The following is a 26,021-nucleotide window of genomic DNA, read 5'->3' on the forward strand; positions in this document are numbered from 1 at the left end:
TACTCTTTTAACCCCCAATATTTAACACCGATTTTTTAACCGCTCGATCATTTAATCCCTCATGAAATTAACTCATTCACTGTTTCAGCACGACTAAAATATAATTGAGGAAATTTAGGTCTCAACCAATTCCAATTAGTCTAATTATTAGATATTGAAATTGGGGTTAAGAGAATAAACTGAATAAACTTTGTCACATCTCAGTCATTTCCCTCCGATTTTAATATGCAAGTTAATGGTTCTAATGTCGGGAAAATAAAGCCAACGACGAAAAGCTAGAAGCAAAACTGTTACAATTAGCGAATTACTTACCTCATTTAGTCCCTCAGCTTGATTACTGTTGACTGTGAGTTTATTTGAAACAAGGAAAATTTGGCTGTGGAAGACCATTGGGTTTTATAACAATAAAGTAAACAAACTTCACACTGCCTGGAAGTGCTGATAATATCAGCTATAAGTGTCGCGTTTCCAGATTAATAAATGATGCCCACTTTACTCGCGCAAACGGTGGCTGAGCAAAATTATAAAGCTTCTATGAGAAGGCAGATTACGCGAAAAAAATCAAAGAGACCAAAGCCTTGATTGAAAAATTAACAACCCGCATTTGCCATATTTTTCGCAATTTTACCACTATTTGACGTTCTCTCGGCTTCTCGAGGAAACTCAAATTAAAACAAACATCGAAACGTGTCAGAAAGAATATGCAAATAGTGTCAATTCATGAACAGTTGGGCCTGCAGTTGGATATAACCGATACGCGTAAAAAAGTTTTGCAGTATGACAGTTGAAAAGATTACCACGAGCGTTGTTTAAAATTTGGTGATCCGTATATGATATCGGTGCTAGAATGTTCTAATTTTTGGGTTGCTAACGGAACTTTTAAATTAGTACCTAGAAAATTCTTCCAAATCTACGCCCTTCATAATTTTTTTTCTCGGTATTGCTCTTGGTTTTTTGTATGCTATCTTTCCAAACAAAACGGTAAAAAACGTGCAACGGATTATTTGATGCCTTAGTTAAATTTTCTCCAGTTTGTACGCCCGAAAATGTTTTGTTAGATTTTGAACTTGCCCCAATTAATGCCAAAAAAAAGCACCTCTTAGCTTCAATTCCATCGGGCTGCTAATTACGTTTAACCAAAATTTTAAAAAAAAAATTGGAGAAGTTGGATTGAATGAGCTGCTAACCGAAAACCACGAGGTCGACCTAGCACTTAAAATTATCCCTGCTCAAGTTATCGAAAAGAAGGAGGAAAGAGAAAAAACATTTGATTTGGTTGCCGAGGAAATAGCTAAAAAGGCGGATCAACAGATTTTAGATTGCTTTATTGTTGAAAAAATAGATGAGTTTGGTTATATTTTTAGTCAATTACATCAAGTGTCCGCTATTGAACCGTCGACTTATATCCCAACCACATATATGGAATCCAAGACTCAACCATAGAGGGCATTGCAAGAAGGACCAATGCCGTTGAGGGCGTAACGTCTAAGCCTCATTATTTGATTCATTAGGAAAATTGATCCCGGGCGTTAACCCTATGATGATATCCCTAATTGGGAACAGAGTTTTGTAACCTTTAGAGAGAAAAACTTGCAGAGCATAGCTGCTAACAAATTTTTCATCATGATTTTCATGAATAATCTATTAAACACACGGTTAAATTTTGTTTGGGTTTGGTTGTTTATGCCTGATTAGAAAGTAGGTTTTAAAATTTAGCTTACATCCGTCCATTTGAAAAATACCGGTCGTTCGTCTTCTAGACTAGGACAGTTTTTGAACTCTGTTTGATTCAAATCAAAGTGCAACACGAAAGAGGTGGGACTTGTCAGGTGTTTTTTTTTCGATCATAGGCGTCGGGCTAAAAGCCGTCTCGTCATTAGTCTTCTATGTCATATATACGCCAGTTGTTGAATGCCGTGTTCTTCAAGGTCAATAGTTTTGCCTCGTTTAAGTCCTTTGAACTTGAGGTTTGCTTATTGTTTTTTGGACGCCGTTATAGATAAAAGACGACGGTGTTATACCGGTTTCGGGGTGAATAAATTGCGGGTTTATTTGACTGAGGGGTGATTATAGACGGGGTTAAATTATAGGGGTTAAATAAATTGAGTGAAAAGAAGTAGAACCAAAATTCTTATTTTAGGCAGATATCAATAAAGGCTTGACTTCGTTTCATTAACAAACGATACTTGAAAATAGTCATTTGTTATTTTTTAAAACTGTGTGATTGAGCAATTGTACTGAATTAATGCAGTTATTTATAAAATTAAGCCTTGTTTTATTTGTGAGAATTTTTCCTGGTCTCCGATATTCATTCGGATATTGTGTAATTCACGAATGGCTCAATAAACACAGCAGTTGTCAGAATGGAACAAGTGAGAGTGAAGAATATGAAAAACAACCGATCCACAACCATCGCCACAAATTGCCAGTCATCCGAGACCTTTTGGGAGTCGTCATTTGACTTCAAATTGTAAACAATATATTCGATACATCCATACGCAATTTGCAAATCGCGAGAAATTCCCATGACATCGAGTTGACTGTTATGAACTCGGTTCTGGTTCGGCAATTTCACATTATCAGACTCGGCTCCCTCTCCCGGTCTTCGGTTCTTCCTATTGGTCAGTTGCTGAGCGCTCGATGACGTCATCGAGTTCTCGTTGTTTGGGAAGTTCTTTGTTACCATAATTGGACTGTCGGTTATATCAGTCGTGGCGTGTCGTGACATATCTGTTGATGCTGTAATGAAGCCCGGGTTAAATTTCTGAGAAATCGGGACCCCGTCAGCGTCGAATTCCATAATTCCGTTTTGCATGCTGAGTTTGTCAAGGAATTTTTGTAATTTCTTTTTCTTCCGGTCGCTTTTGGTTGAAGGTCGCTCCATATGAAGATATTTCGGTAAAGTTTTGACGAAAACTAATTTTATCCAATTAGGCATTACGGCCGTGTCGGCTGATCGGTAATGGATATTAACCACAATCACAGAACTCATAACCGATAAACTGCTTAATAACATGCCCGACATTATATACTGTAAAATCATAGGAACTGTTTCGCCACCGTTGCTCATATACTTCGAACATAACATTAACGGTAGGGTACAAGTCAAAGTTAACGAAATACTCAAACCCAATTTTTCGCCCGCTTCGACAGGTAAATAGAACACCAAAGGGACTAAAAGGATTATAATCAAAGTTGGGGTTATTAACCAGCATTGGTAAAATAGCGGCTTTCTCGTAACGTGAAAAGTGAAAATAACAAGAGATACGTTTAAATCTGAGCCAATGATCGGGGCTGTTGATTCGTGGCAAGGTACACTGTTTATTTTCCACTCGGCTGATTCGTAGAACGAGTTCGGGTCTCCGAATTGGGCGGAGGAGGCTTGACATGACACTTTGACTTTGGTACTGTCGTATGTCCAACTTCCAAACACTAGCTCGCATTTCTAAAATGAAGAATGATTTTGAGATAAGATTACAAATACAATTTTTTCCAAACAATAATGGATGTAAGAAAAAATGTTTAGTTTATTTTGTCTATTGATAAGCTCGGCTCGTGTCGTTTTTTTCTGAAATGTCGTTTTTGTGATGTCTAACTGAGGGTCAGTTAGACATCAGATCTCAAAATACAGCAGTTTATTTTCTGGACAAATAAAAAACCCTCATATGGAAGAAAAAAGCAACTTAAATTCTTTGTTGATTTTGGCCTAATTCTTACAATAAGAAAAATTTCCTAAAATTTTAATTGTTTCAGTGGATAACTATTACATAATTATCCGATTAATGCGCTCACCCTCCAACAGATTTTTTACAATTTTTCAGCACTCGTGAACAGATTGTGAGTATGGTGAACACGCTTGTTATAGCTGAGAGTAGCTAATTGAATAGTATAAGTATCGCAAATACACTGTCCTAAATTTACCGTGGAATCGCGGAGTGAATCCGTAATTATGTGCGTTTTACTGAATTTACTAAATGGAATTGCAAGGCGAATCCAGACCAGTTTTATCTTGTGTGATTGAAGAGCAATTGCAGAGACAACTTGATTTCAGAAGATTAGTCGAGTTTATGATTACTAACATAAAATAGTGTGAACAAACTATGAAATAATTTAGTAGACTAGCGGGAAAATAATTATATGTGAACAATAGAAGGCATCATAATCTTAGTTTTAAAATGCATGATATAAATATTAAAATAGAGGGTAATTTATAATTTAGTACACATAAGAGTTTCGATATATATTTATGTATCCATAGGTATCACATTTCCCCCTGGACAGGAAAAATTGAAATGTATGTACAATTTTTTAGAAAGAACAACACGAATAAACTAAACGTATGCAAGTGAATGAACATTACGAATGGCATAAACATTAAGTGGAAAAGCACCACGAATGTTAAGTTAAAGTAAACGAAAAAGCTTAATTTTATGAATTTGTAAAGCAAATTGAAATTGAGAAATTTAAATGCACAAACATCGGATATAATATTTGATGCTGTATCATTGAGATTGAGAGGCAGATGCACCAATTTAAATTTGAAAACACAACTAAAACGGTATTCGCCGAGCGAATACATTAAAGAATTATGAATATGGAAAAGAAAAAAAAAATGTAACGAATAAATTAACACACACACAATGAATTGGATTCACATTGCGAATACATGACCTAAATTAAAAGAAGTAGTTTTTGACAGTTTGAGAGTTTTATCAGTTTTCATTAATTTTCATTCTCGGCATCCCATACTGACATTTCTCTTTCTTGCTCGTATTCATAATATCGGATTCGAGAATGGGGTGGTGATACTTGTCCAATCTGTATATCAGGCCTTGGTGGAGATGGAATTCGGGATTGTTCTGCAATTCATGCCACTACCGATTCTTCGGTTGCTGAACTTTTCTTATTTTGTTTTTTAGTTTTCCGTTTTTTTGTCTTTGAAGGGCTAGATGGAGCCAATGTGCTGGTTGGTGAAACGTATGCCTCCGAAACGCCATAAAATTTAGGCAGTTTACGCTTCCGTCCTGCATTCGGCGTTTGAGAGTCGGATACCAGTGACGATCCAGCTTGTTCATGATGTTTTGGTACTGGCGGAGTGGGTACTGATGAGGTTCCGGGTTAATCATGGGATATACTTTCACTGGGCTCGTTCAGGGAGACTGTAGTTCGGCGACGTTTAGGCTGAGGCTTTGAAGGTTTACGAACTGTTAGGGCACGGGTTACATTTGAATTGACGGAAGAGACTACCGACGGGGTGTCTCCCTGACGATGACGGACTTTAATTTCTCCCCTCTTCTGTTTTTTTAAGTCATTGCTGTGTTTAGCTATCTTCTTTTCTGTGGTTCATATGGGGCTGGTCGACATTGCGCATATGTCCACAGATTAGTTGCTCGCTCAGCTTTAGTGCCAAATTTCGCAAGATCACTGTCCCTAACTTTTACGGCGTGGACCGTATCATCATCTAAATAGTCTTCTAAGGGGACCGTATCAGCATCTAAATAGTGGTTAATAATTTTTTCATAAGTTAGATTTAAACTTGATGGAACAGTACTAATATTCTTAAAGGAGTATTTGCAGGACGACCGAAATGAGCTTCAAACGGTGTTATCTTTGTAGTTTTCTGTTTTGTTAAACGGAAGTCTGAAATAATCTGCTTAATTGCAATGGAAGTAGAAAAATTTTCTTTATTTTCAGCTTTTATACAGGAGAGACGCCATTTTATTGTTTGGGTCATTCGCTCTACTAATCCAATAGCCCCATGATCGCCTACAGGAGCGTCGAGAATGTTAATATTATTTTCGTTGCAATAATTTGTGACTTATTTACCTACTAGGCAGGTTGCTTGGTCTAAACGTATTGTTCGTGGAATTCCATGATTATATGCATATTCACCTAGAAATTTAACTACATTTGTCGCATTAGCCTTTTCGAAAAATTCAACTGTAGGATATTTTGAATATTGATTGATACATGTGAGAAAGTAGATTTCTTTATACACTTCATTCAAAATTGGACCCCCAAAGTCAATTTGAATTTCCTCATTAGGTTTTTGACATAGTTTATGCGGATGCTATTTAGATTTAGGAAAAATAGGTTTGAGATTCCTACTAATATCTGTACATGGGACATAATCAGAAGTTTTAGCGAGGATTTCCCTGTGCATGTAGGGCCACCATTCATATTGGGATAAGGAGATCATTCCCCATCTACCGGGGTGTGTCATATGAATCGACTCGATTACGGCATCTTTAATCAAGTCTGGAATCGCGACGCGTTCGTCGACGCACAGACAACCAGATTTCACGTGGAGGTCCTTCCAGAAAGAGTGAATGTATGTGCTGACCTCTTTACATCCAGCCTCGTCATCTTGCATCACACAATCCCCGAATTCCTTCAAGACGGTATCCTTGCCGGTAAGGACTGCGAGGAAGGAGTTTATGAAGAGCTGATTCAAATTGTTTTCAAAGATCTCCTCCTGGGAAAATGCGATGTGTCGGTTTTCTGGTGATGAAGAGGTCTGGGTATTGTTGATAATCGTACTTGTGTTCGATTTCGGCGTCAATTGAGTTCTGAATGTTACTCAGGGAGTTTGCGGGGAGGCTGAGGGGTTGATTTGAGAGGACTCATTAGCAGACATTGCGATATGGTTTACTTTCTTATCAAGATTAGTGGCGGAATTGAACTTTGATTTTTGCGACTGGATTTGCGAAGCGGGTGCAGCATTAATTTTGAGCAAGTGATTTGCGTGACAATTAAAGCCTGAAATGAGTTTTGGATTGTAATTATTTACTTTTGTTGTGGTAGTGAGTGAGTTATTTGAGGCATTTGGAGTATGTGCGCTACTTTTAGCAACATTGCAAGAGTTGACGCGCGTTTTGTTTACTTGTAATTGACATTTGCTGGTATTGTGCTGCTTCTGGAATGGAATTTTATTTGAGTGACTAAATAAAGTGGTAATTGCGTCGCGAATGCGGGAAATTGTAGCTATCATGAATTCCTCATCATATTGAGTGATGCTTTTTGCTTTCTGATTTGGTTGGCGCGAAATATAATCAACTAATCCCATTCTAGTGGCATCCCATCATAGTGCCAGAAATACGTTCTATCTTAAAGTCAAGGGGTAACAAACGATCAATCCACCTTGTTAATCGACTATTATAGGATTTATTTGAACCATGAGATTTTAAAACGGAAAGGAGAGCTCCGCGATCTGTCAAAACTTTAATTTTTTCCCCAGAAAGATAATATTTAAAATATTCGATGGCCCAAACCACACCAAGCAATTCTAGTTCATTGATACTGTAACGTTCTTCATTGCTATTAAGAAAACGAGATGCAAAAGCCACCGTTTTCCACCCCTCACAATCCAATTGCTCAAGTGCGGCACCTAGGCCTTGACGAGATGGATCGCATGTGACTCGCGTTTCCAATGTCGGATTGAAATGAGTGTTTTCCGTAGCATTTGCAATTGTACTTTTAATATGTTCAAAATGAATTTGGTGATTTTCAGTCCAAATAAATTTTTTATTTTTCTTCAATAAATGCCGGAGGGGGTGACCAATTTTTGCCTGGTTGGGAATAAGTTTGCTTAAATGATTAACACTACCTAAGAATGACCGTAGTTGTTTCAATGCTTTTGGAGCCTTGATTTCTGCTATTGCTGCTGTTTTCAATTCTATAGGTTTAACACCATTTTTGGAGAATGTGAAACCAAGCCATTTTATCTGGTGTTTTGCAAAATGACATTTGCTTAAGTGTGTTCGGAGATTATCGGCGTCAAGTTTTTGTAAACTTTTATAGACGTATTTGATATGCGATTCCTTACTACCTTTGCTAACTACAATTGTGTCGTCAAGGAAACAATATGTATTATTCAAACCAACCAATGTGTAATCCATGGCCTTTTGAAACTCTGCCGGCATATCTGTAAGACCGTAAAACCCCGTTTTAAAACGATACGTACCAGTTGAGTCACCAAAAATGATATTGAAATTACAATGGCGAGAGGTATCCGGATGTAATTTTAGTTGGCTATACGCATATTTTAAATCAATTGTTGAAAAATAAACATTATCACCTTGATTGGAATCGTTGATGTGTTGTGAAATGGAGTCGATAAGACTATCTATGGTCGGCATTTGATACTTATTTTTATGAATTGCTTTATTCAAAACTTTTGAATCAAGAGCTAATTTAAACGATTTGTCCTTCCTAACCGTGATTACGATTGGGGAAATAAAGTTTTTATCGGAGCATTCCTGTAACTTTTCGATATGTCCTTGGTCCAAGAGTTTCTTCAATTCATCGGATACTTTGTGTAACAAGTTTATAGGAACACGACGACTTTTTGGTGTGATGGGTTAAAATGTTTATGAAATTTTAAGCGAACTGTATGTAATTTTGACTTACCAATTCTGGAGATTAAATCAGGAAAATTGGTTGCAATTTGTTTTTTGATTGGACAGTGTTCTTGTTCTATCTGATTAACTGTCTTCGGGCTATTAGATTGCTGAATTGAAATTCCAAGGGCAGGGAACAAATGACCATCTGTTACTACTTGAATTTCAATTGGATTCGCGTACCAATTGTTACTTTGAATGGACGTTTGTAGAATGTCTAGCGTTTGAATGAGTTCATTATAGCAAGTTTTCAATTGTTTGGGAGCTGCCTCACGTATCCACTTCAAATTGGAGTCTTGGGAGATGCTAGAATTTGCCAGCGTTTCATTTATTATCCTGCAAACACTACCCGAATCCACCAAAACATTTGTTGCTGTATTTCCGAGTACCACAAGGAGATTGATTGCTTCTATAGTAGTTGTAGAATCTACTGAAGATACTGGTGCAATACATTTATCTTCATCCGATGAGTAGGTTGATTCCAAATCAGGATCAAAATCAGCCAAAATTTGATTGACATCATCAGTCTGATCATCTTTTCCGACATTGTTGGCCCGTGGTTTGGGTTTTGGATATGAACTAGGATCCTTGGATTTTCGGCAGACCTTTGCGAAGTGATTTTCAATGCCACAGTTATTGCATTTCTTTCAACGTGCATGACATTACGATGTTCTGAAGTTCAATTCCTTCCACAAAAATGTCAAGTTGTAGGCCTTTCAGGCAGTGTTGTTCATATTTGAAAAGAGGGTAGCATTTGCGATGCGCATCCGTTGTACTTGATTGACTGTGGAATTGAGTTCGGATTTAATGGCAGTCATTTTAAGTTGATTGAGGGTGCCCATTTTGATGTTTATTAAGATTGCCAAAGCTTTATCGGGTTCCACCGTTTCTTTTAGAAGCTCTTTTTGAATATCTTCATTTTGCATAGTTGCAATAAAAACGTCTCTGATAATGGTATCTCCCTTTTCTCCCAGGTCACAGTTTTAAGAAAGTTCTTTGAGATTATCGTAGAACTTTTCAATTGGTTCCCCCTTTTGTTGTTTTCGCGTAAGGAAGAGACATCGATCAAAAGTTATAATATGAAAACGAATGAAAGTTTTGTTTAAGATATCACAGAGATTCCTTGTTGAAATTTTGTCAAAATTAACAGTCGATTTTTTTGAATTGAAAACTCGTCGTCCTTCTGTTCCGAGACTCAAGTTCATCAATGGGGATACTTCCGATCGCAAATTTTCCAAGGTTTGTTTCCGCATAGTACGCCTACAGCTTCAATGCGTAAGCAGTGGTTTTTCCACGCCCTTTTTGCTTGTTCATTACGAGTACGTCGATCTCGTTCCGATTGCGCTGTAGGAGTTTCAAACTCATCTTCGTAAGCGAGTTCAGGGGGTAAAACAATATGCTCTGGTGGGTCGGCCAAGAGAAGGTCCACTACAATCCATTCGGGAGCAAGAATCGGAAGTTTGAGTTGTGTTCTCCAAAACTCCCAAAGAAGAGGGGGCTCTAGAGTTGCTTTCTCCCAAAAGGGTTGAATTCCGAGTAGAGATTTGCCACTGTCCTTTATTTCTGACTGCACCATGTTATAGCTGAGAGTAGCTAATTGAATTGTATTAGTATCGCAAATACACTGTCTTAAGTTTACCGTGGAATCGCGGAGCGAATCCGTGATTATGTGAATTTACTGAATTTACTAAATGGAATTGCAAGGCGAATCCAGACCAGTTTTATCTTGTGTAATTGAAGAGCGATTGCAGAGACAACTTGATTTCAGAAGATTAGTCGAGTTTATGATTACTACCATAAAATAGTGTGAACAAACTATGAAATATTTTTGTAGACTAGCGGGAATATAATTATATGCGAACAATAGAAAGCACCATAATCTTAGTTTTAAAATGCATGATATAAATATTAAAATAGAGGGTAATTTATAATTTAGTACACATAAGAGTTTCGATATATATTTATGTATCCATAGGTATCACAACGCTCGTGAGCATGGTCTTTTCATGGTTCGAGCGGAAGTACTCTTTTTATAAGGCTGCTTTCTTGTAAGTTCTGATTTTCGTTATTGTTTTGGCTTCTGTACACACAAAATCATCAGCGGAAAGAGACTTAACAGCCTTGCTTTAGAGCAGATAAAGTAGAGATAAAAAGTAGAGTAGCAGATGAGAGCAGATAAAAAACAAGACCTAACAGCCCTGCCTTAGAGCAGATAAAGTAGAGACAAAAAGTAGAGTAGCAGATAGGAGCAGATAAAAAAACAGTCGGAGAATTACCAAAACGCAGCGAATAATTATTTTCCTTAGTTAGACATCTCCGTATTGAGTCTTAGCTAGTCGCAAAAATCATCAGCTCAAATAGAGAGCAGATCAAGTTGTCATTTGGACTCATCTTGGAATTGTGACCCACACAATCGGGTTTTCAATGCTGAAGTATTACCTCATGGCCACTGCGATCGGGTAGTTTGGTAGTAAAAATAAGAATCCCCGTTTATTGGGTACATCTAAGTGTTAAGAAATTACTGTCTCCCTTTTTGCCGTACTGTTCATCGGATTTGCGTCCAATAATCCACTTTTTTTTGGGTGAGTTTACATCAACGCAATTAGGGATGTCATGGAGCTGTAGCAATTATCATGGATGCAGTTCCTCGGATAGCGATTGCGGAAATTGAATGGGATAATTTTTCAGTGACAATTGCCAGGCCCCCTAAAAAAGCAGCCATTCGCTGAAGTTTCCTCATGATTGTCAGCGAGAAACCCCCAAGAAGTTAAACAGCTCTTGAAAATAAATAATGTCCCTTTAGGAACAACTGTTTTGATGTGTGCCACGCTCCTGCACTTCTGCTGCCTCAAAAGCATGACCAGCCTTCAAAGCCGCAAATGCAATTGAGTTTTGTTGCAACAATGAAACCATAGTCACATCGAAGACAGCTGTCGTACCTAATTGCCAGCATGGAACATAGAAGTCACCCAGCCTTAAGTTGCGGCCTGGAATAATGTTCTTCCTTTCTACGGCGGGAAAATAAATTGCTGTGGAACTTGCTGAAAGAATTCTATCGTAGATTCTATTGTGCGTGGTTATTGCATCACCACGCCCGTGATATGAAACAGCGCGGTCACAATGAGTATACAGCATTTCGGTTTTGCAGTACGGACTTTTCCTCTCTGCATTATGGACAGGCACACCAAATCTGTACTTTTCATTTACCCGGATTTCTTGCACCTGAATTTTACGATAATTTTTTTATGTAAGGAACGTTTTGAAGTCGTTGAGTTCCCTATTTTGCTGAATTTATGTGAAGTTTGCTTGAAAAATGTGCATTTGTGTAAGTGATATGCTTAAGTTATGTAAAAAACGTGGTGAAAGTGCTGAAGTCGTTTTTTTGGAAGCGATGAAACTATGTAGGAGATATGCTGAGAAACGTGCTAAATTTTTGTACAAAATAAAATGACAATGGCTGCAAAATGTTTTATTCGGCACAATCAGCGCGTAAAACTTCATAATTTGAGCACATTCTGTGCAATTCTTGCAAAATGTTTTGCCTACACCCTCTCACATCTCGAACCGGTTTTTTTAATGTTTCTGGTAAAGCTCTCCAGTCTTCCAAGTAATGTTTCGCCTGCATATCTTGTCTTACAGCATATTTAAATTTCAGACATTAGCAAAAGAAAAAATAACAAAAATTGCAATTTTTAAGGATCACTTCCGTTGAAATAGAAAAAAGCAAAAGACTGTTAAAAATTGTTTTGTTTCCCAGGTCTAGGTGCGGGACCCTAGACCGCTCTGTTCAGACCATTTCACAGGCTTTGCCCTCTTATCAGATCATCGTGCAACCCAAAGTCCTCTGATCAGACCGTATTGTGACTCAAGAAATTTTGCGACCGTAGCGCGGCCCAAAAAAGACCTCTGATCAGACTAACATGCGACCCATGTATTTCGTGCGACTCTCGTGCGACCCAAAATTTTGTACAACTTTAGTGCGACCAACGCTCCCTCTGATCAGACCATTTCTGAATACATGTTTAAACCCTTTGTTTAAATTATTCAATTCAAACCTATGTACTACTCAATTTAAAATTTAATAATTTATTATATCTTGTTAAGGTCAGGACAAAGCTAATTGATAAAAATATAAACAGAAAGTCATTTTGAAGTGCCTGCAATTTTTGTGTTGAGTTATCAAAAACAGTGATAAAAATCTGCAGTAAAAAAAATTTTGTCAGTTAATACTCTGTGGTCAGATTTTGGGGCAACTTATGTCCGGAATTTGGTCTCTGATCAGACCGTAGTGCGACCATTGTCCAGACTTTTGTGCGACCTATGATCAGACTATAGTGTGACTTTGTACTCTGATCAGTCCGTAGTGCTATCATTGTTCGGACTTTCGTGCGACCTATGATCAGCCTATAGTGCGACTTTGCCCTCTGATCATACCGTAGCGCGACCATTGTCCAGACCATTTCCGAGACTTTGCCTTCTGATCAGGCCGTAGTGCGACCATTGTCCAGATCATCGTGCCACTCAAGCGTTTCGCAGACCTTGTATTTTGGGCCGCACCACGCCACCGGTGTGCGACCTAATGGTCTGATCAGATCGGTCTATGGTCGCGTACCTAAACCTGGGTTCCGTTCCGTCACGTTTCAGAGTTATACCCCTGTTTCAGTTTCATTACTATTTATGTGACAGGTAAAACAAATGTAGTGTAAAATTGTATTCGCTTGTAAGTAAAGACGAAATCTTATGTGCATTCACGTGTTCCGATTTACTCCTTTGAACTGCTAGTTTTCATCGCATACCCTCGTTTTATCTAATATTTTGCAAATGCTATATGGGGCCATCTAGACAGATCATAATAATTTTTTTTCACGAGATTGCATGTACAAAATGTAGCCGTTTTATTGCTTCGGAAATATTTTGTACATCTGGTTTGTTTAAAGTGGTATTCAGCTGCAAATAATTATATTTTTCTTTCTTTATTGTCTTTTGCCTTTGCAGTTCTTTTAGCAGTTGATTATACAATTGAAATTTTACAAATATTTGGTCGGAGTGCATTCGCAGTCCATCACGCATCCCATGCTGCGGTTTCAGACTTGATTTTTCCTGATTTTTCTGATTTCCTGATTTTGCCTATTTCCTGATTTTGCTTTCAGAGGCAAAAAATAGAGCTATGATCACACCAGCTTGCAATCACCAAAAATTGTGGTGTGACTTAAGTTAGGGCTTCCAAAACCACCTCTGATCAGACATTTTTCAAAACTCGAACCTCTATTCTTACCTTCAGACCTAAGTATTCTTAAATCTCATATAATGTGAGAAATTCTGGAACAGAATATTCTCAACGTGGAATAGAAAACAAAATGTTGCTAATTATAACCAAAAAAATTTTGTGAATGAAAGTAATGGAAGTTTTGTATAGTTACTATCGCTTTTACATTTGATCGGTGGTATTATTGTATCTCTGTAACTAATAACTAAAATTTAAATGAAGGGGATACGAGCAAACTTAAGCACTCCTTTTTTGAGTTATGTGATAAAATCATTGCCCCGACATTAATTTTTTATCAGGCTTTGATCAGGTTTTGATCAACTTATGATCAAATGACGATCTCTGTCTTTTATCTGTGTAGAATTTGGAAAATCTGATTTTCAAATTCTAGAGCGGCAATCGTACCATTAAGATGAGACAAAGTGCATAGTTCCCTTTTCATTTTCCCAACTTTAGTTCCGCAAGGTTTTAGAGAGTGATGTATAGATATAATATGCCAGGTTTCATTATGATACTATAATTTTTGGAGAGGCTGAGAAACTATTTCATAGCAATAGTTTGAAATGAGCTGGAACAACTCTGAAGCTCTGAAGATGACCGATTGATTAATTGGTAGCGTCATAAGTCTGATACTGCTATTGTATAGTTTGAATAGCTTGAATAGAAGTCATTAATGTATAAAGAAGGCGTTCAGGTCATTTGATTGTTCCTTTGAAGTCATAACAAACTTTACGTAAGAAAATCATAAAAAGATGTGGTCCATAAAGCAATGTGGACAGATTCTTCTGTTTGATCTCTATTGTACTTTGTTGCTTGATTAGCTACTAAGGAGTAGAACCACGACATTACCAAAACAGTACCATAACAGAGGTGTAGCGTAGGAGGTGACCTGTAGAGAAGTTGTGATAACAAAAAAATTGTTGAGAGAGTTGAACTGACTTGATAATTTCAGAACACAGGTTTGGGCGATTGGAAATCAGAACACTGGTTTTCGCGATTGGAATTCAGAACGACGGTTTGCGCGATTGGAAATCAGAACACCGAGAACACCGGAGATCCGCAGCTAGCTAGATCAGGCGGACTAATTGAGAGCTTGTAGAATTGAGAGAATAGTAGCTCTTTTGTTCTGAATTTGGTTACAGATTTAAATTTGTGAACCATCTTTTATAATAAAGCTCTGGTTGATTTTTGAACTGATTTTGTGAGCTTTTTCATTTCTTGTTCATTCATTTGATGTTATTTGATTAACCGAATCATTTCATTATTCCAACTAGAGTTTCTTATAGCCGACAAGAGCAGCATGGGCAAAAAGTAACCCTCCAATAGAATTCTGAGAGCCATCAAAGCACCCCTTTTAATTTGTTAGAGTTCTGGGTGCTAGTTGGTCCACAGCTAGTCAGCCTAAGCAAAGTACATAATACTACAGTGGCGCTCCTGGGTGGGCACTCTCGAGACTTCTTGACAGTTGGAGTGGACTGACGGCTGTTGTGCTTGTAGTCCGACGTTGGACTTTGCAAGGGCGAACAACAAGAGAGTGAAGTAGAATTGACTTGTGCGACGACGAGTAAAGAAGAAAGAGAAACCAATGGACAGAGTCACGTTGGAGCTTGACGGAGAGGAAGAGAAACAGAGAGTGCGAGTGTGCAGAGCAGTTTTCAGTTGAATTGGAGTTCGACTGCTGGTATTGTTAACATTTAGCTTTTCTTGAGATTAAAAGATAGATGAGAGTGTGTTTTGACTTAGTCAAGAGCATAAGTTGCGTGAGGTTGAGTTTGTGCAGAGAATTGAGTAGAGCATCGGCTTTCTTAGCAAAGGTTGTTACTGGGACTTGGCTGGGATCTAAAAATTTGTGAAGCGAGGTAAAGAGAAGTGAGAAATAGAGCTAGTCTAAAGAAGGAAAAGCTGAATGAAAGCAAGTTCAGTAAAACTGTGCTTGTTAGCAATTGGTTTTTCTTGAGAGAAAGAAGGCCAGTTCAGATTATTGAGAGCTTGAAACAAGAAATTTGGTATTCTGGCATGTGAGAGTTGCTAGTGTAAGGTTTGTGGACAGAGGAGTGAGAGAGAGAGAGAGAGAAAGAGAGAGAGGAAGAGAGAGAGAGAGAGAGATTTTCCACAGGTTTAATCCTTCCTTCAAAATGGAGGAGCACGAGTTAGAGAGGTTGACTCTGCGGCAGAAGGCAAAGAGAAGTTTGCAAAATAGGCCAGTGGCGGTTCAACAGCAGTAGGACTTTAGTGTAGAGTGGCAAACCAGATTAAGTCAGGTTAGAGTAACAGTTGATACTGATAGGAGAGAAGGAATCGGGTTTAGCAGAAGTGAGAGGCAAAGTTATCCTCCGAGACTGAGAGGACTGTTAGACAGCGTAGAAAGAGCTAGAGCTGAGGAACACCACGAAAAAGTAGAGAAAAAAAGATACTTACTTATTTAGTAAACATGGATTGAAGTGCGTTCCCGTTTGTAGAGTATTTTCGGTCGGAAAAGGTTTCCGAAATGGGAAGACCGGAGGATGTACTTTTTTGCCGTTAAAGACGTGTTACAAATGACGTCAATGCTTTGTCTGTTGATAGGTTGGGCGTTGCAAGCGGTTTCCGATTTGCCTTTCCGATTCTGTTGGAAACTGGTTAACGGGTAATGTCGTTAGGACGATACTTTGACATCAATTCTAAGAGGCTATCTATAAGTAGGGAATAAAACTGTAATTGTACGGACATTATTAGTAGTAGGGGAAGAAGTGTAATGGAAGAGAAAGAGAAGAGTGAAAATGGTCAAACAGGAGGCAGTATAAGTGAGAACTCAAAGGACGATTTTGAACTCAATGAATTTCTTTCGGAATAAGTGAGAATATGATGCAGTAACCAAGATGGAGCAAGGAGGAACTTTTAGAACGTGGTAGATTTGCTACAATTGAGTGAGGAGTCTGCAAAAACATATTAAGTATCGGTACAATCAAAGAACCGGACAGAAGATAAGTCTTTTATTAAATTTGATGTAGAAGCCTGTCGAGGAAAAGAAACTTTTCAATAAAGTTGAACATTGCAAAAAATATTGATGCACAAAAAACATTGGGGGATAAAGAGTTACATTGAAAAGTTGAAAAGGAAGAGGAGGAAAGGCAGCGCCGTGATATAGAGAGCAAGAAACAAAAAACGGCCAGAGGAGAGTAGGAAGGACGCCCGAAGGTTTTGTCTATTACGTTTAAAACGCATCAGCGAATGATAGAGAAGATGACTGTCTCTTCTTGAGTGATTTGGAGAATGAGGGCAGTGAGGATGAGGAAACTGAGCTTCCTCCAGAGATCTTTGGATGTACACAAAAAAGCCGTAAAGATGTACCTCTCATGGCACCCGATTTTTCCTCTCTAGTAGGAAGCGTCGAAGTTGATATGACGCAAAAAGAGTTCATTCAAAGAATTTTTGCAGAAAGGCTTGCCGAGGACAATCTTAGAGCTAATTTGATTGAAGAGTTTGGCACCGTATTTGAAGAAGTTTTGTGTATAGTTGAGATAAGGGGGTTGTGCATCTAGTAGTTTTGAAGGGGAGTCTTTTCGAAACAAAAATAAAATCAGTAAGGAAAGTAATGACTCCGTTTGTCCCCCGAGCGTCAGTTCTAGACCCTGGCGATGTAAAGACTCACAAACAAATAGAATTGGTGAAATTTCTAGACAAGTTGCGTGGAGTGGCATCCCGAGTGACATAAAAGCGAAACGGCCAAAACTGTGTGAAGTTAATTATCTACAAAGAGATTCAACGGCTCAGGAGTTTGAAGCATAGTCAAAAACTAGTAGACGGGCAGTTGTTGACTTTCAAATTGTTAGGAGCCTAGTCCAGAGACCCCAAAATTTGAACAGAAGAGTTAGGATCCAATTTTTTTCGAGGGGTTGTGAAACAGACTTCTGCTGGAAAAGAACAGGCGTTCTCAAAGTTAGTGAATCAAGCACGTCTAAAACTGACAATCTTCAAGTCCCATAAAACTACCCTTCAGTGGTTTCAGTGGTATATCCACGGAACAATTGAGGTGAATTAGAAGTGCTATCTTTAGGTAGAGTCGCTGAGTGTGAATAGGAAAACTCGTCATAGAGTCCTATCAGAGGTATATGTGGAGCAATTTCCACAAGTGAGCAGAATCCACTCTCCAGTTTCACTGAAATAACAGAACAATTGAAGTTTTGTTCAGTTAATGACTCAATAAAAACAACTGTTCACAAAAAAGGAGTGATAGGTAACTGCAGGTCTGATTCGGAGGAATGTCAGGAATTGCAGAGGAGCTATAATCGTACATTGGGTCTTGAGAACCAGTCGTGCTTAAGTACGTCCGAGCTGCGGGCCAGACTGGAAAAGAACTTGCCTAGAGTTGAAGACGCATGGACAGAAGATTAGGATGGAGGGGAGACTGTCACGGTGCGGGAAAGTGGTACTGAGCGCAAATTGGACGTTCAATTAAACAAGATTTTCTTGACTAACCCAATTTTAGGAGAAAAATTTTATTTTCAATGGTCAAATCAAGGACAAAATGTAGGACATTGAAGAACGGCTAAGCGGAAGAGGTTTGGTCATGGAAATCAGTGCACAAAATTCTATAAGAAGTGTCTAGAAAACTTCAAAATCGGTGTCAGAAAGCAAAATCTGAGAGGGTGGAAAGGCAAAATAGAAGCCGACTCAAGTCGCAGTGAGCAATCAGCGGAATCACTTGGCTATTGTAGTGAAGACTTCAGATCCAGAAAATGTGAACAGGTGTTAGCCAAAGCGAGTGAGTCTTTCATTTCACCGGAAGACTTAGCAATTGATGATCGAACAAACTGGCAAGTAAGTCAAATTATTTGTTTGAGCCATCAGCTGATTGATAGAACTAAGGTGATAGAGAAATTGATCGAGCCGAGATTTGGATACGAAACCCAAAATAGCGGTAAGATCTCGCAGCACGACTTCATCTTATCGCCGAAGGATGACGATCAGAACAAAGAGGAGAAGTTCTATTTGGTGGTTGATTTGCAGTTGTTTTTGTTCAATACGATCCTGCCGTCGGACAGAAATTGGGCTCAACAGTGCTCGGAATACGATATTGCGAGGATCGATGTGGCCTCAGACAATTCGGAAGTAGAGATGGAGCAGGCTGAAGTTGACGAGGAGATGGTGTTCCAGGAGACCCCCCAATGTGAAGTTGCGATCCAATGAGGAGATGAGAGGACGTCCATTCAAGCATCGAAGGAAGAAATGTTTTGAGGAAATTCAGTCGGCTTCATAATCCTAAACCCGATAGCTTCTTCTTATTTTAGTATCTATTTTTGTGTTTCAAGTTAATTTCTGTGTCTAAAAAGTGCTAAAGTTAGTCCGAATTTTTAATTAATGGCGTTAAGTTTGTTTGTGGCAGAATAATTGCTTGATATTTTTATCCTAACTGTTACTGTTAGAGGATGCATGAAGTATCAAGTGTTAAACACAGAAAATTGGTTTGTGAGTTTTGTGATTAGCAAGCTCTTTGCGTATAACTAAGCTTGAAACATTATTAGAAAAGTAAGTTGAACCAATTTAATTAAATTGATAGATACCTAATTGTTCAAATAGAATTTTTGGTGAGATGGCGGGGTTAATTGATGAAAAGATTCGATGGTTCAATTAATCAGTGATTGTGTAGATGTGACGTAACAGAAAGTGGTATTGAATTGCCTCTTTGTTAGTTGTTATATGTGTTGTATCTAAAAACGGAGACAAATTTTTAATTTGCGTAATACTTCTAGTAGTTTTAGCTATAATTGTTGATTCGAATTCAATTGTTGTAAATATGTTAATCGCTCTAGAGTAATACGATGATGTACCATTAATATTCAGTTGCAGATAACGATGGTTCATAATTTGGCCTACTAGGCCTAGCTTAAGTGAATAAGCCTGTTGTGGTGTTTTGTTGATTTATTAATGGAAAAGTAAACTGTGTATGCAACGAAAGCGACTGATAAGTGGAACACAATACTTAGAATAAACAAAAGAAGATACATTAGTATTAAACAATGTTGGCGAATTAGATCAAACAGATTCTTAGAAAATATTCGGGCGAATAATGTAGCAGGAAGGAGTGTAGAATTCGGAAAATCTGATTTTCGAGTTCCAGCGTGGCAATCGTACAATTGGGATGAGACAAAGTGCACAGGTCCCTTTTCAGATTCCCAACTTTAGTTACGCAATGTTTTAGGGAGTGATTTATAGATATAATGTGCCAGGTTTCATGACGATACTATAATTTTTGGAGAGGCTGAGAAACTATTTAATAGCAATAGTTTGAAATGAGCTGGAACAACTCTGAAGCTCTGAAGATGACCGATTGATTAATTGCTAGCGCCATAAGTCTGATACTGCTATTGTCTAGTTTGAATAGCTTGAATAGAAGTTCTTAATGTATAAAGAAGGCGTTCAGGTCATTTGATTAATCTTTCGAAGTCATAACAAACTTTACGTAAGAAAAGCATTGAAAAAAATGTGGTCCGTAAAGCGATGTGAACAAATTCTTTTGTTTTGATCACTCTTGTACGTTGTTGCTTGAATAATTATCAAGGAGTAGAACCACGACATTACCAGAACAGTACCATAACAGAGCTGTAGCTTAGGAGTTGACCTGTAGGGAACTTGTGATAACAAAAACATTGTTGCGAGAGTTGAACTGACTTGATAATTTCAGAACAGCGGTTTGCGCGATTGGAAATCGGAACAGCGGTTTGCAAGATTGAAAATCAGAACACCGTTTTGCGCGATTGGAAATCAGAACACCGAGAACACCGGAGAACTGCAGCTAGATCAAGCGGCTTAATTGAGAGCTTGTAGAATTGAGAGAATAGTAGTTCTTTAGTTCTGAATTTGGTTACAGAGTTAAAGTTGTGAACCATCTTTTATAATTAAACTCTGTTTGATTTTTGATCTGATTTTGTGACCTTTTGCATTTCTTGTTTGTTCATTTGATGTTATTTGATTACTTGAATTACTTCATGATTCCAACTAGAGTTTCTTACAGCCGACAAGAGCAGCATGGGGTCAAAGTAACCCTTTAATAGAAGTCTGAGAGCCATCAAAACACCCCTTTCAGTTTGTTAGAGTTTTGGGCGCTAGTCGGTCCCCAGCTAGACCACCTAAGCAAAGTATAAAATTCTACAATCTGGATAATATCAAAACCCTGCCCTCTGATCAGACCGATTAGTGATCATAGTTGGGACTAATTTTGAGACTTAAGCGCTTGTGTGATTATGAGTTTTGGTCGCACATTAGCCCACGTATGTGACCCAAAATAGTCTGACCAGAGGTCACTTCTGTCTGAGACGTCAATCTGGAAATTACCTTCACTTTTGAGCTTCTTTGAACCTATTCAGCACAAAAATTGCTCCCAATTTAATATATTCGAAACAATATATTAGATCGCTTCAGAGATTACCTGGCTGTCGAATGGGAAGTGTCTGGCATCCATCTGGCACCAGGTGTTGAAGATGGAGGGAGGCATCCAGGTGATGCTGCCATCCTTTCTAATCAACATCTTCACTGGGTAAGTGGGCTCGTACTGTCCGTCTATGTTGTTCAACAACACTGAAGCATTCGATAGTATTATTTTGAAAACTCATTTTTAGTTACCAAATTCTTGTTCAGCATGCAACGCTAGGAGCAAGTGCCCCTAACATTAGATACTAACTAATATTCCTTTAATTTGTGGAATTTTTTTAAGACATATGCATTGTGAGGTGAAATTCCGATTATAATGTAGTGCGACATAGTTTTTGCCAATTTAAATATTTTGAACCAAATTTCTGGAATAATCTTAATTCATTTCAATCAAAACCAGTGCCTTAAGCTTAACTCATAGATTATGTTTAACTGTTTGTAGTTTATATTTGCAACTGGTCCGGGAACATTTTGTCTGGGACTGTTTTGACATGGTTTTATTATAGCATAATTTACTATACTATCATATATTAATTAATGTAATAGAATAAACCTATTAGTATAATCGTTTCTCTGTCGCCTTATTCCACACCGTGAGGCCTTCTTTTACGTTTATTAAGATGGTTCTTTTTTGTGGACCAATTGTCCCACTTTATTTGGTTTGGGAGCTGGCTTGTAATGAAAATCCTATTTAATCACGCGCTACAAATAAGCTACAATCACGTGAAATAAAGGGTTGATTACGTACTCTTTTCATGATAGCTTCTGCTCGACGGATTTGAAAAAACTATAATGTTTAAAATTCTATTTACGAATTGTTTATTTTCCCAATTGAATTGTTTGTTTTCCCAAGAATCAAAAATACTGATTTGATTGTTTTGTGAGCACAAACTCATAGCATTTTTATTCATAAGTAGCGGCGTGTAGAGCCTTTAATAAGAAATGGTCGTAGACATTAATTTAATAAATTAGGGCTGAGAATGCTGCCCAACTAGGGGTTTTGCCCGTCTTCAGAAAATTGAGAAATTAACCCGGCATAGTTGGAATTCGGTTGGTTCTCGAATTTTTTTGATTGATCGATATATCCCCCTTTTTTCTTCGACCATTTCTATTTGAGTGGGGGTGTCGGGTTTCATTTCACTGGATCTATATGTGGCCGTATCCTCTATAAGGGAAAAGACCTATTTCATTTTCTAAATCAACAATAGCAGCATTTGTTTTTGTTACCTATATCTGCCTGCCAGACATCCTCCGGAGGTATTCTGAATTCCCTGTCTTTAAGAATTGGATCGTGGAACAGTCCAGTCTTGTTCCAAGCCAGTCTCTCGTCCTTCCAGAACTGACTGGGCCACACGCTTGTTTTCATTATCTGGTTCTTCCCATTCAGGTTCACTATCTGAGCCACCTAAAAACAAAATTGGACCCGAACATTAGTAAACATCACTACCCAGATTGAGGTCACAGGGGAACCCATCTCTGAGCAGACCATCCTGGACCCGAATGTCTCGGACCTAAATGACTTCTGATCAGACTCATTTACGGTTGACATGTTTTGTACGATTTAAGAGCTCTCGAATTGACTTATGATCAGACCTAACTGTTCTTTATGATCAGACCGAAGTCAGCGCAAATTACCCTCTGATCTGACACACACGCGCTCAAACACGTTTTTGACGAGACTCACTGGTCTGATTAGACTATTGTGCACTCGAACCCCGGGTTGCTCATCATACAAAATTCTTACTAATCGTACTGGGTCATATCTGATTCTTAGTAATCATACTATGCAATATATGATTTGTATGAACTCTTGGTAGTAGTACAAAGATCATATATAATTTCCTAGAAATCATACAGGGATCATACAAAAGATTTCAAAGCCTGAAAGCCTGATAATTTTCTTTTTTTATTGAAGTTGAGAACATTTCTTGGAAATCATACAAGGTCATATATGACACATAAAACATTGACTGGTGCCACAAATTCTCGTATAACGTAGTCAGAGGAGATATTGAATATTTATATCGTATTTGATTCTTTGTGTGTGCTAAAAAAATAACTTTGCAATATGATCATATTCACAAAACCAATTTGAGATTAAATGCAAAAATTGGTTTTTTTTTCGAATATTTCCTTATTATGACCTTTTGCAGATATCAAATGGCTTCATATAGTATCAAAATTTTGGTTATCTATTTGGACTTAATCTTGTATTTGATGTCCAACTTTGCAATTGATATTGTCCGTTAGGGTCTTCTGGCTGAACACAAAGTGAAAAATAGATGTATGATTCCTGGTAATCAGATCATGTTCATATATGATTTCTCAGTAGTCATACAAGGATCGTACTAGGAAAAACGTTATGATTTGTATGACATCTTATAAGATCCTTGTATGACTATTATGAAGTGGCGACCCGGGACTGGTCTATGATCACATCGTTCTACTCTCGATAACATTTCTTATCGGACAATTCTGTGCTCCAAATTGATTCTTATGAGAACAACTTTTACAGGAAATATTCCGAACAGATTAAGCGCTAACTGGGGGTGTTTCTCTGTGTCCTTATAATATTTACATCTCAATAAGAATGGCGTTTTGAGCACAACGTTGGTCAAAGATTTCTACTAAAGTAGCGTGTGTAAATTTTACCTATAAAAAATCCAAATTTTGAAGCGCTGCACTTACCATTATTAAAGAAGTTTTGAACAATAGCAAGTAATTGTTTAAGAGCACATTTACTTTAAAAAATTGGGTGCCCACCTGTTGTTTATAAATATTTTTAAAGATCACCGGCTTTTGTTGACTGTTTCACATCCTGGTTCTAATTGGAACCAAACGACACCACTGGAATCTGCGGATAGACTGAGTCAATAAAATAGATTGGTAGAGCCAAAAACATTGAATCAAATAGTTTGCAAAAACAAAAAATCAAAAAATTGTAGTGAAAATTGTTTTGGCAATGATCAGATTAATTGTTCTCAAAAATGTCATCAAACACCTTCCTTTGTACTATGACTTTGCTCCGACCAAGTCCACTTGTGTTTGTTGTTTTAGTAATATGACAAAATATTACAGGTAATAGAAAAAATTGGCAAAAATTTTAATTGTGTTTTTTTTTCCTGAAAATTAGTTGTTCGAAAAACTCATTTTGATATTGTGTCACGTAGAATTTTGATAAACCTTCAATAGCATTCGTTCAGTTTTACAAGCGTTTTTATAGAAGATTGTACGAGACATTCAATGCAGGAAGACTAAACTCGCCCCTTAGAATTTTTTCTGAGCTACAATATTTGTGCATAGAGTTTACTATTTTTGTAAAGAACCGTTCGCTTTTATTTAGCAACTTTTTAAATCGTAGGCTCTTTCAAACTCTAACGATATAAATTAACGAAATTTTTGAAACTTCTCCTAAAATATTGTGATATATTTTTTAATTAGAACAGTTGATAATAGATAAACTGTTACTTAAAGAATTTAAGAATTGAACATTAATCGAGATTGTGTACGAATAATGTTCCTGCAAAATGATTCAAGCTCTATCCCAGATAGGAACGATCAGCAATTATTTTTCATATTTTCGTTTTTAAGCGCATAAGAGTGTTTCTGAAGGTTTTGTTTTGAGAAATTTTCAATGCCGGGATCTTCATATTGTTGAAAAAGTACGAATAGGATTCTCATAATATATCCATAGCGAAACAACAATGCTGGCAAAAAAAACTTTTTGGCTTATTTTTACTCAGAAATGTTTAAGAGCGAACAAGTTTTTTCGTTTGAAATCAAAATTATCTAAAAGAAATTTAGTGGAAAAAATTCAGTTTCACTGCAAAACTCACCACAAGTGTCATGCCAATGTGAACAACTTCAGTTTGTGTCTCAACTGGACGTGACATTTTATTGTAGTCTCTGAACATGACATCTATCACTTTGTGTTCAACATCAGGACTGTTCTCGTCATACCTCTCCACATCCGGGAGGTTCCCGAAGGGACGGACGCCGGGGTTCATTGGCTCTTCGTATCCATTTGCAACTGCGAAGAGAAGAAGTAGACAGAACACTGCCAAGTTGCTCATAATTGAGGAGTTAATGCCAGGAGAAGTAATTGTTTTTTTGCTAATCTCTATATTCAGTACCGTGATTTTAAAATAAACCAGAAAAAAATATCAGATAAAATATTGTTTTGCATACTAAAAGGAAAAAAGAATAAAATACAGCCACAGTTCACCACACTGAATGAAATATGAAATATAGTGAATTTGGGCAATTTTGTTCAGTTTGCTACAGCCTGTTATATTTGTAAAAGTGAACCCAAATTGTCACCCGCTGTTTTGCAAATCTTTTTAATCCCTTCCAGATTTTTGTCTCTTCTTGGTGGCCCCCAGTTTGAAGTGCTACAAATATTGGATTTTATCCAATACATGCAAATGTGGATATTAAATAGCAGAAATGTGTTGAAACAAATTCAGCATATGAAGTGTATTGTAAGCAAAACTGACTCTAAGCAATTTTTCCGATGGAGAATCGAGTGAAACTTAAATAAGATTAGTTCTGAAAATCATTTTTTTCTTAAAACAGGTTAAGAAACAGTATTAAAAACAACGGAATTTTTTCATTTCCCTGTGACCAAATATTTTTCGCGTGAAGATACTAATGCATTTTTTGCTCTTGTGATATTTTGCACAGTCTTCAGAGATGGATTATCGATGTAAATTGATTCATTCCGTTATAAAAATTGATCTTCCGTTAAAACGGATTGAAAAAAAGTTTGTTTCATGGCAAATTTATTCATCAATCAAAATCAGCGAAACAATCTTCATGAAAGCCATTGTCAAGAAAAGTTTTCGATTAACGATTAGAAGAGATTTATTATCATGAGATATTTTTACATGGCATATGTTTTAGCAAAAGTTTTGCTCATGGTAGGTGACAACAAGTTTATAACTACA

The 26,021-nt window shown here is 37.5% G+C and overlaps 1 protein-coding gene across 1 annotated transcript; it reads right to left on the bottom strand.

Moving 5' to 3' along the window:
- Window positions 1-2,117: 2,117 nt before the first annotated feature.
- Window positions 2,118-25,383, bottom strand: LOC142349215 (neuronal acetylcholine receptor subunit beta-4-like). The gene is made up of 4 exons (XM_075400631.1): window positions 24,912-25,383; window positions 22,303-22,480; window positions 21,074-21,222; window positions 2,118-3,445 (listed from the first exon to the last, which is right to left on the bottom strand). The coding sequence occupies exons 1-4, from the start codon at window positions 25,146-25,148 to the stop codon at window positions 2,309-2,311; spliced, it is 1,701 nt and encodes a 566-aa protein (XP_075256746.1). The 5' UTR covers window positions 25,149-25,383; the 3' UTR covers window positions 2,118-2,308.
- Window positions 25,384-26,021: the final 638 nt, after the last annotated feature.

Source organism: Convolutriloba macropyga, chromosome 11, assembly GCF_964194025.1.
Source record: "Convolutriloba macropyga chromosome 11, txConMacr16.3, whole genome shotgun sequence".
Taxonomy (NCBI): domain Eukaryota; kingdom Metazoa; phylum Xenacoelomorpha; order Acoela; family Convolutidae; genus Convolutriloba; species Convolutriloba macropyga.